The 12,063-nt window shown below is 52.6% G+C and overlaps 1 protein-coding gene across 2 annotated transcripts in view; it reads right to left on the reverse strand.

Annotated features, from left to right (window-relative positions):
* tns3.2 (tensin 3, tandem duplicate 2) overlaps positions 1-12,063 on the reverse strand; it is a 74,020-nt gene that overhangs the window by 35,531 nt on the left and 26,426 nt on the right. For both annotated transcript variants that reach the window (XM_064333872.1, XM_064333871.1), the window contains exon 13: positions 6,990-8,069. In XM_064333872.1, the coding sequence (XP_064189942.1) occupies positions 6,990-8,069 (1,080 nt within the window). The remainder of the gene's footprint in view (positions 1-6,989; positions 8,070-12,063) is intronic.

Raw genomic sequence — 12,063 nt, forward strand, 5'->3', positions numbered from 1 at the left:
CCAGTTCCAGACCTGATCTAATACGTCAGCCCACACGTTACCAGCAAGCCACCTGTCATAACTGGTGCATAGGCCTTCCCCATGAAGGACGACTGGAACACATGATTGAGTCACATGATTGGTCAGATATTCAGGCCCTGCAGACAGGGGCCTGGTGAGGTTGAGCGAGCAGTAGTCTTGACTCCAGAAACTCTCTCGTTCTTGCACTGTTTGGTTCTGACCCTGACACATAAGGCTAGCTAGCCAGTATACATTCTCAGTTCTGCCAAAATGGACCAGGGGAGCTTCAGAGCCAGAAGCCCCCCCCCCCCATGTCCCTGTTGTTCATTGGAAAAGCTTGACGGTTACAGCACTGGTTCAATACCACGCTTTTACACCCGTGTCAAATTAGGCCTACATGCTAAACCCATGAAGCACGAAGGATCTTTTTAAAAAAAAATTCCTCTGAAGATCTCCTTCGTGGTTCTCAAAGGCTTCGCGGTGACACTGCGCGCTTTGCGTGCCGTTCCGGTAACACCACGTCCCGCATCGAATCTGGGAGCTTTGCGCCGATGCCGCCGACCAGAACCGACGGAGAAAAAACAGCAGCGAATCGCCAGCGGCGAACCCGATGGCTGTAGCTGTGGCCACGCCCAATGCGTGCTCATGGGAGCTTGGAGGAGAGAGGACAGAATGCGTGTCCAAAGCATGGGACCCTCTCGCTGCACGGAAATTCAGCTTCTGTGGAGTTTACGAAACAATCACCCCACCCCGCCCACCCCCAAGAGGATGATGCGTCTTCAGTTTGTCTGTTTCACATCAGCTACAGCAAACAAACACACAACCGGCTCAGGAGCCATACAGCCAGCTAAGCACCACTCTGGAACTCTACAGCAGGAAAACACACAAGCAGCCAAGCAGTAGACCGGGACTCTATGGAAGACAACACAAACAGCCAAGTGGCACTACGGAATTCTGCAGCAAACAGACACACAACCAGTCAAGTGGCACTACGGAATTCTGCAGCAAACAGACACACAACCAGTCAAGTGGCACTACGGAATTCTGCAGCAAACAGACACACAACCAGTCAAGTGGCACCAAGGAATTCTGCAGCAAACAGACACACAACCAGTCAAGTGGCACCACGGAATTCTGCAGCAAACAGACACACAACCAGTCAAGTGGCACTATGGAATTCTGCAGCAAACAGACACACAACCAGTCAAGTGGCACTACGGAATTCTGCAGCAAACAGACACACAACCAGTCAAGTGGCACTATGGAATTCTGCAGCAAACAGACACACAACCAGTCAAGTGGCACTATGGAATTCTGCAGCAAACAGACACACAACAAGCTAAGGAGCACTCTGGAACTATACAGAAAACAGACATCCAGTCAAGGAGCACTCTGGAACTCCACAGCAAACAAACACAAACTGGCTGAACGGTATACTGGGACTTCTACTTTAGACAACGCAACCAGCAACAAGTGGCACTCCAAAAGACTGCTGGTTTCAGCCAGAATTGCCAATGGATTCTCAACAGTTCTGGGTTCAACAGCCATGCACAACCTCCTGCTGAACTCTAAATACGGTAAATATCCAGAAATGTAAAAAACATAAAAATATTTAACGATGAGATAACTTGACCGTTCCACCCATTGAGGCTCCTCAATCATTGCACTGTTGAAAGGGTACCATGCACTGTGGTCCTGAACACCTGGTCCTGAACACCCTAAGTTTCTCTGCTTCTACCTGGTAAGCTTTTCCACACATTAGTAACTCTGTTCAGAGGCACTTTCCTGTACCTTAACAAATTCAGCTGAAATGGCAGCTGTGTGAAACATACACTATTTATATATCTATAATTCCAAACAGATAACAGCAAACGATGGTACATGTGAGGCGTGTGATTCCATGTTTCTCAGTATAGGGGGCAGTGTAGCATAGAGTTTAGGGAACAGGGTTTATAACTCTGAGGCTTACCCATGTGTGGTAATTACTGATACAGTACTTAACCTTAAATGTTTTAGTAAATATCCCAGTTGCATAAATGGATTGTAATTACAAAGAATAGCTGTGGATAAGAAAGTCTGCTAAATTCCTAAACGTAAATGTGTGATGTAAATTCCCAGCATTTGACAGAGGTGGCTGATTGGCTAAAGGCAGGAAGCGCCTTGTTTTTCTCGCTGTTGTTTTTCAGCACGGGTCTCTCACCACGTCAGGAGACATTATTCCTGGATTCCTGGTGCCGTGAGAGAGGCAGGCTGGTCATGCTCCGGCAGGCTGAGACTCGGAGCTCAGCCAACACAAAGAACACCAGCCAGAGTCACAGCCACAGCCACAATCAGAGTCACAGCCAGAGTCACAGTCAGAGTCACAACCAGAGTCACAGTCAGAGTCACAGCCAGGCTCAGAGTCACAGACAGAGTCACAGTCAGAGTCACAGTCAGAGTCAGAGACACAATCAGAGACACATTCAGAGTCACAGTCAAAGTCACATTCAGAGACACAGTCAGAGTCACAGTCAAAGTCACATTCAGAGACACAGTCAGACTCGCAGCTAGAGTCACAGTCAGAGACACAGTCAGAGTCACATTAAGAGTCACCGTCAGTGTTACCTCAGGTAGGAATTTATTCCAGGCCTATAAACAGAATCACACCACAGTAAGATTCAGCCTCACCTGTCTGAGTAACTGAGACTCGCTGAGAGTCACGCTCACCTAAGAGAAACGCCTTCAGCCTCACCACAGGCATCAGACTCACGCGCCTCACCGAGATACAAACACACTGAAACGCAGCAAATTGAAATTTACCCGAGACATCAATGGCTCACTTGCCTGAAACAACGTGACACACACCGTGAGTCAAAGAGCCATGAGCTGAGAGACCTGTTTCCCCCCCCGTAAGGCACAATGAACCGCGATCCAACACCCTACGACTCCCCATGGACTCAAAGGCCTCTGTGCATAAAAACCGACTGAAACTCAGCATCAAAGACTGAAAGAAAAAAAGAAAAAAAAGTCAAAAAAGCGTAGGCTCTTCTGCGTGTACTATTACACTGTGGCTACGTGCTCACTCACTCATACAGATGCGGCCCCTTGGATGGGTATTGATGAACACTTAAGAGATGCAGCGCGATGAATCACTGCTCACCTTAAGTGTGAGTCAACGCCCCCCCCCCATCGCCCCCGTCCGCGGCTTTGTGCCGGGCGAGGCGGGGGCCCGGCCGCCAGTCTTACCCCCCTCTCCCGCCCACTCGTCCCCCGTCTGTCACCCGATCGTGTTTCTGACTCCCGCAAAAAAAGCCCGGCTCCCCCTGTAACCCGAGGCCTGCCTCCCCGACCGGGGCCCACCCCCCCGCGACTCGATGTCGCGACTCGTACGGTAAGAGGGCTTTTCTGTGGCGGTTTCGCAAAAATCGGAACATAGCGAGCGGAGCGCTCCGCTTCCGCCATGGGAGCCGTAGTTTGGGCGACGCGGGAAGTCCCCCCACAGGTCCGCCATCCTCGCTCTCTCCCCAGCTCCCCCCCGACAGCGTTCACAGCATTGTCCCTCGCCCATTTCGCAGCTATCGCAAGCATCGTTCCCAGACGGCTGGGATTTTTATTCCCGCTAAATGTTCTTGACAAATCCCCCGTTTTCAATTTGAAATTTCATTTCATTTCAAGACTTTTTATTCCCCCCGTGAATGTTCTTCAAAATCCTCAATTTTCGTATTCGAGAAATTTCTTTGGCCCCATAGCCGTTTTTAAAACCTTCCCATTGATCGCTGTATCCCATACATTATTTTCCCCCGTGATTGCTTCAAATCCCCTGTAATTGTGGTAAAGTACCCCAGTCTGGCAACCGAGTGTGGGCACACGCTGTAATCACTCCAGTCCAGTCACGCCACGCCGCTCGGCGAGACCTTGTATTTTGAGGAGCGCTCACCCCATTCCACTCTCCTAAGGACCACCTTCCCGGCGGGACCTACAAATTAACAAAAAAATAAATAAAAGCCCGAAGAAAACGTAAAGGCAGACCAAAAAAAGGTACTGCTGCTTCGCCACTTAGTAAGTGTTTACGGCCGACAGACTTCAAAAGCGTGGACCCTAAACACCGACCTGCGCCCTGGCCAGATGGAACACGGCGAAGGTATGCGTGCCTCACGTAGCAATTACGCGCAGCGGGACCTTTCAGCGCTAAGAGAAACGTCGCGCCCCGGGGCGAATTTGTTCCCCACACGGAAATTCCACACAGCTCACCGTGCCCGCAAATACGTTTCTTTCTTTCTTCTCCTTCTCGTTCTGACTTCTTCCTCCTCTTTTTTTGGTTCAAGGTGTGACGGTGGCCTGCGTATAGACAGGTCGCGTGGCTTGGATGAGGGTGACCAAGCTATATCTCAGTGAACCGTTTACAGCAGGGACCTAAAACTCGAATCCTGGCGGGCCGCTGTGTGTGTCGGTTTTTGGTGTGTTCCCGTGAGTGCTTAATTTTAGCCATTGATTGACTAAAGAGTCCACACACCTTTATTCCAAAGGCCTAAATTGGCCACCGCTTGAAAGGAAATCTACAAAATCCAGCAGAGACTCTGGTCCTCCAGGACTGGAGTTTAAGACCCCTGTTTTACTGCCTCATCTTCCAGCATGTTCTTACAGGAATTTAATTCCTACGTCATAATTTAACGAGTCTTTAGGTAGTCCATAGCCTAACAATATAAATAAATAAATAAGCATGCCCACAGGTAGAGGCCCTGTTGACTGGCGGTCAGCTCAAGGCTTAATAAATATGAAGAGCTCACACTAGAAGCCGCCTTTGGGGCTAGCAAAGAGAAAGCAAGAACGAAAGTACCGCCTTAGAAAGGGGGCGTGGCGTTATACCTGGAAGGCTTCTACCTGACACCAAGCCAACCGAGCGAGAGCAACAAGCCTCTGACCACCTGTCAGTCACTTCAAAAGCATTCCGCAGCCCTTACACTGCAACCCCCCCCCCCCCCGGCCTCAAATCAGTACTTTTCGGGTCAATGGAAACGATAACATCTGATAGCCGAAATATCGCGGGAGGCGCTCTCGAAAGGCCCAAACAGGGGGTCACCCTGATCGTGTTCCAGCCTCTGAAATCCAATCAGAACCTGCAGACAATAGGAAAGGTAGCCAACTGGTAATAGGAAGCATAATTACTGAAAGTAGTAGCCTAAAAGGTATGCACATGCAAAGCAACCCTGTAGAGCCATTCGCGCAGTAGCACATGAGGAAGGCGATTTAACTGTGACGCGTGTCGCTTGTGTAGAGGTTCTGACCCGAGAGACTACAACATTCAAAACAAACAAAAGTATCATGAGATTAAATGTGTTAGATGATGGAGAAAGGTGGTGAGGTGGGGGGGGGGGGGGGTTAAGGTGACCCTGCAAACCCAAAAATTGGGGAAAGAGATTTGAATAACGAGGCGTGAAGGTTTCGCCGTCGGTGGCTAAGCGGATCGTGGGTTGCTAAGCGCCAGAGCAACGCGCTGAATTCTTGCCTCGCACATGACTAACAGATTGAATTATCTCAGAAGGGCCTTGGTTAATGGGTACGTCTAATGGCCGAGTTCACCTACGCTTGAGCAAGCACTTTAACTTCTCAGCGCTAGCGTGGAAATCCGCCGACAATCGTGACGGCCATCTCTACGGAGCTGAACGTGTAAAGGGGGGATTGGAGTCAGCAGGGAAATCACAGCACCCAAGGATGGGAGCAGTTGAGCATACATCCGCCGTAATTTGACCGTTGACCGCTCTACTGTAAATATGCTAATGGCTTCAGTGGGTGCAGTAAGTGCAAGGGTGAGTACAGGGACCCAGCTCTCCTGGAGATAACCGGTAATTACCCTGTGACGAAGACAGGGGCCACTGGGAGCTTTTGAGCCGTATGGGAGTAGGCCTCGACTATCAGACTGGCACCCAGCGCCGAACCAAACATCTCTCGAGCTGCAGAACCACACGGACCCAGGGCCAGTCTACTCATACAACACCAACACTGCTGAGGCAGCGCCTGCCAGCCTTCTTAGAAGCAGTAAGAGAGAGACAAAGAGAGAGAGACAGAGAGAGAGAGACAGAGAAACAGAGAGAGGGAGGACACACTCTCACCTTTAAAGTAGTGTGCAGTAAAGGTGAGGTGAATGATTGAGAAAAACCAAGCCCTGTCCAATGTTTGACTAAACCACCTCACCCAAGTGTACAGACGCACACATCCGCACATACACACACCCGTGCGCGGGGTCTTACGTAACATGTTGATTTTTGACCTCTTGGTTCTTATCGGTCGGTCATGAGCTCAAAGCTAAAGCACCTATCCTGAGTCCAGCCAATTGGAAAGAGCATGACCTGCAGTGCAAAATAAAGCTACTGAACTGTGCAAGGCTGTACGTGCCATACGTGAATATTTCACTCAGCCTAAGTCTCTTATGAGCTATTTCACTGAAGACAACCTGGGGAAGAAAACTTGTACGTCAGTCCTGCAAATAAGACGCAATCTTAAATTACGACAACCTCTCTCTTGGACATTTACTGTTATAGTAAGAAGGTTTTACAACACTGTTCCAGGAGGGATGATGTTGGGAACTGATTGTGGAATTAGATAACTGTGAACAAGTCTAAACTGAGCGTTTCACCCCAAGCAATTTGTCAAGCGGTCTGAACATTTGGCAGGTATCCACAGTACTTTTTGACATGTTAGTTCTTCCGAAAGAGACGATATTGCAAACAACAGAGCATCTGAAACATTTCAGTGAGCACGAAAGCATAACTGTAATTCCTGGGGATCGGATAAAGGTCAGTCTTCACCAACAACGTTCACAAAAAAATACAAGGAAAATAGGAAAATTATCTGACAGCGTGTGCCTTTTCACTGAGAAATACCTATTTATAATATAGGTCGAGGGTTGCCATCTAGTTCGTTCATTAATCTTATCACCACTGTCCAATGAAATTAAAACATGATTTGCAGCAGCATTTGAAGAGAGGCCTTTGAGGTCTGTGTGGCCTTACCTGACTGGTGCATGCTGGGATGCACGTCCTCCGTACTGTGCATGCGGCTCACGCCGTTGGTGCAGACGGAGGCGGGTCCGTTCGCGTGGCCCCTCCCATCCTTCTTGACCGAGTTTGAGCGCGTGGGAATGGGCACGAACGTGGGGTCCAGGTCCATGATCAGCTGATTGAGCTGGTCGATGGACTCGTCGATGTCCACGGCGAGCGCCGTGAGCTCGTCCTCCCTGCCGGGGGAAGCCGGCGGCGGCGGCGGCTCCACGCTCCTGGCCCTCTGCACCGCCTCCGCGCTGCTGCGCCCCCTGGTGGGCGCCTGCACGACTGCGGCCGCTCTGGGGGAGCCGGCCTCGCTTTCGGCCGGAAGGTACGGGTACTGCTGGGCGGCCACCATCTGCTGCTGCCGCACCCAGGTGTGCGTGGAGTAGCTCCCCTGGCCGAAGTCCTGGGGCTTGGGGGAGGCGGTCTGGGGGCCGGGGGCGGGGCCCCTGGGTTTGGGCTCGGCGAAGACGCGCTCGTAGTCCTCGGCCGCGCCCAGCGGCGCGTGGGGGTCCTCTCCCGGGGGGCAGCCGAAGCCGTCGGACAGCAGCGAGTTCTGGCTGCTCTTGTGGCAGCCGAACCGGTGGGAGCCGGGCCCGTCGGAGGAGGAGAGCGTGCCGATGCTGTCCGCGCTCCGCAGGTCGTGCGACGCCACCTCGTCGTCCAGGATGTCCGTCTCGCGCTCCCGGGCTCCGGGGGCGCCGCCGTTCACGTGCACCTGGGCGGGGACCACGTGCAGGACCCCGCCCCCCTCCGCCATCGCCGCCGCCGCCGCCGCAGGGGCCTTGCGCTCCGCCATGCCGCCCGGGGGCTCGGGGTCGGCGTCCAGCCCGATGCCGCTCAGCAGGCGCTTCAGCTGGGCCCGCTCCTGCCGGCTGGGGCCCCGCTTGGTCCACAGGGAGGCGCTGGAGTGGCCCGAATCGCTGCCCGTGGACAGGGCGTGCTCGCTGTGGTCGGGGCTACTGGTCACCGGCGGCGCTCCGTCCACGCTCTTCTTCCTCACCTTGGCGTACAGACTCCCATCAACCGGGCCCTGGGCGTGCGGCACTGGGACAGACAGAGAGAGAGAGAGAGAGAGAGTTATTCAGACCTGCATTTACCTATCTACACACATACACACACACACACACACAGGGCCCTGAGCGTGCGGCACTGGGACAGAGAGAGAGAGAAAGAGAAAGAGAGAGGGAGAGAGAGGAATTCAGACCTCCATTTACCTATCTACACACACACACACACACATACAAACACACACAAACACAAACACAGGGCCCTGAGCGTGCGGCACTGGGACAGAGAGAGAGAAAGAGAGAGGGAGAGAGAGTAATTCAGACCTCCATTTACTTATCTACACACACAAACACACACACAGATAGAGAGAGAGAGAGACAGAGAGGGAGAGAGAGCTATTCAGACCTAAATCCACACACACACACACACACACACAGTTCCTGCATATAACGCTCAGCACATCTGCAGTGCAGAGGCCCCTGGCTGTAATTCATTCACAGTGCGGGCCGTACTGCAGAGGGCTGACGGCCTTTCCCACACGCTGCAGTGGCCAGCACACAGAGGCCCAGCGCGCAGCCAGGTATTCCTGTGCAGGTGGCTACATGCAGACAGGCAATGTGTCACACACGACTGCAGACACACACACGCACGCACACACACACACACACACACACACCTGTGTGCGCTTGCACACATGCACGCACACGCACGCCTGCGTATGCTCACACACAAACACACACACATGCACACACACACCCCTACACTCATGCATACACACACATGCACGCACGCACACACACACCCCTACATGCACGCACGCACACACGTACACAAAAGAAGTGCAGCCTGGAGGGGACAACAAAAAAAAACAAATAAAAAAAACATGTCTCGTCTCTCCAGACATTGATCAAGATAAAACCGCGCTGAGTGCAGCAATCAAAGAACACCTCCACCTGGCCAGGTAACCTGCACCCGTGTCTGCGCCCGCTGTTTGGATTTCCACACCCGCAGCCCCACTCTGGAGCCTACGGGTCCCGTAAACAGGCCCTGACGGACAGCCGAAACCGCGCTATTTAACGCAAAACATCCCCCCCGTCTCCCACCCTGTCCCTTTCTCCAACGCGGGGCGGGACGGTTCAGAACGCTGCACGCCAAACGCAACTCTGCGGCTAGACCTGTCGGATACGACCTCGGCATATTTCACACAAGCAGCAACGAAACGAGCGATGGTGGAAGAGATCGCCGGGGCGACTTCAGGGGCTTAACCTGAGGCCAGAGAAAACCGAGAAGATAAAAGAAAAAAGATAAAGGTGACCACAGATCACACAGAACTGATTTTGCCTGCTATTGGCAGCGATGTAAGATCAGGCCTACTCGCTTTAAGTTAAGTTGTAATTCAAAGTTTTAATAAATGTTTTTAAAAGCTCCAGCTTTTATACACCGAGTCAAAATGCAGAGGGTGTAAGATCATGCCTAACAACATAATTATCCTTTGAATATAAAGAAAGCATAAGTCAGATAAGACAGGGAGCCCCAAACACTGTGAATTAGCCTGGTGTGTACCGCAGTCACGTTACATAAAGCACGAGGAAAAACATTAATGACGCGAGAGTCAATTCAGTAGCACCGCGGCACTGGACCTTTAACAGAGGTGTGATTTACAGCATGGGTGCAGAAAGAGTAAAACATCTGACCCAAAGTTTGCTCTGAACGTCTCTCTTAAACATCGGCAGTACCGTAAGACACCGTGATATACACGTCCCTAAATGACAAAAAAAAATCAAAATACTCACACACATCAACATTCGACAGCTTAACCAAGACCAGCGCTGCACAGAGCAAAACAAGAACCACATTTGACGACGCACCCGCCCGAACACCGTCAGTCGGAGGGAAAAGGCGCTTCTTTTTTTAAAAGCGTCTTCTTGAACTGCCACAGGCAAACAGGCAAAAACAGCAAAAACAGACAAACAGGCACACAAGCGAGATGCCAGTGGCTGCCACATACCTGACTCAATCTGCCATTAAGACCAGCCAGCGCTATGAATTCCGAATACCAGACACGCATGATAAAAGAACCCCCCCCTCCCCGCCCCCCTCCTCCGTCCATTAGATCCCCCTCCGCCCCCCACCTCCACCTCCACCTCTCCTCCTCCTCCACTTCAGTCACCACTCGGGTGAAACACACATTTCAGTCCAGGAGAGCCGGCTGCGGACCCCCCCCCCTCCTCCCTCTGTGCGGGGCGGGGGGAGAGAGGGAGAGAGGGAAGAGAAAGAGAGAGAGACGCAGGCTGCGCTGCAGCTGGACTGCTAGCGCTCAGCGCTATCCCAAGAGGCACTTCAGCTTCCCAGGTCTGCTCTCCCTCTCTTTCTCTCTCTCTCTCTCTCTCTCTCTCTCAGGCAGCTCTGCACAGGCAAGCTGCCTGCATTCCTTCTCACAGTGCGATAACAGTGCCCCAGAGTTACACACACGCACGCACACACACACTCTCTCTCTCGCACATACATACTTACTCTTTCTCTTCCTCTCTCTCACACACGCACTCTCTTATTCTCTCTCTCACTCACTCACTCTCTCGTTTTCTCTTGTTCTCTCTCTAACTCTCTCTCACCCTCTGTATCCGTCTTTCCTCTGGTCTGTCCGTCTCTCTCTCTCTCTCTGTATCCCCTTCCTTCTCTGCTCACTCCCCTTCTCCCCTTTGTTCCCTCCCCCCTCCCACCCCCACCCCTCTCTCTCTCTCTCTCTCTTTTCTTACCACTTCATTGAGTGCAGGTAGCCGCTCCTGGTCCCTTATGTCCACACGACAGAGTTTTTGGAGAGGTTCTGGGAGGGGAAACAGGTTCCTGGCCCCGCCAGGTGACGGGACGGCGACGGGGGACGGCCACGTTTTTCGCCGCCCCGCCCCGCCCCCCTCCTCTCCGCCCCTCCGCCCCTCACGTAGGAGGAAGGCGTTTATGCAGCATACATACAGCAGACCTTGAATGGGCCAAATATGGCAAGTGGGGAATGTAAACATGGAGGAGGAGCCCTGGGAGCGTGGGCAGCGAGGCTAACTGTAATCTGAACTCACAGAACCCAGCGGAGACCAGGAGAGAGGAGGGAGGGAGGGAAGGAGGGAGAGAGAGAGAGGGAGAAAGAGTGGGAGAGAAGGAGGGAGGGTGGGGGAGAGAGGGAACGAGAGAGAGAGAGGGAGGGAAGAGGGGAGAGAGGAGGAGGAGTGGGGAAGAGAGGGAGAGAGAACAAGGGAAGGTGAGAGAGGGAGAGAGGGAGAGAGAGATGGGAGAGAGTGGGGAGAGAGAGAGAGAGAGGAGAGAGAGTGTAGAGAGAAAGAAGGGAGAGATGAGAGAGAGAGAGAGTGGGGGAGAGAGAGAAAGGAACAACAAAACCTTCTGAAGCCGAAAACAACATTCCTCAGGTCCCGGGTATTTCTCCTCTCTCCAGTGGAGTCGGCGCTTTAATTGGGGCAGTGTTCCCGCCTCGTTCCCCCAGCAGCCCGGCCCGTTCCCAGATGTAGGTATCGCGAAATTACACGGCGGCCGCGTCCGCATTTAGCGCTGGTATGAAACCAGATGTGCGCAAGCCGCCATCGCCGGGGCTCACCGATTGTTCCCACTCTTCTTTTGTGCTGGGGGTTTTTTTTTTTTTTTGTTTGTTTTTTTTTTGCTCTTGGCAAAGCTAAAATAAAACTCTGGAGAGACTTGCCTGGAGCTGAGACGGGACAGGGGAGCTGGGGTGGCACTTCCCAGCAGGCCGTGGGGCAGCCCTCTCCCTCAAAAAAAAACACTCTACATTTAATGACACTTCTTTTAGTTTAAAAAAAAAAAAACTGTATGATTTAGGGCTCTCCTGCTACTCAAGTCAGTGCAAGTAGGGGGTCGGACTGAGGAGGGCAGGGTCAACGGCCCGCCGTGCTGCATTTGGGGATTTACGCCCCTTTAAGACGGACCTGTGTGTGTGGACTGCACTAACGACCCACCACAGGACCTACCTCCCCCCCCCCACCACCCCCGTCTCTCACCCACGTTAGCA

Source organism: Anguilla rostrata, chromosome 4 (assembly GCF_018555375.3).
Source record: "Anguilla rostrata isolate EN2019 chromosome 4, ASM1855537v3, whole genome shotgun sequence".
NCBI classification, from domain to species: domain Eukaryota; kingdom Metazoa; phylum Chordata; class Actinopteri; order Anguilliformes; family Anguillidae; genus Anguilla; species Anguilla rostrata.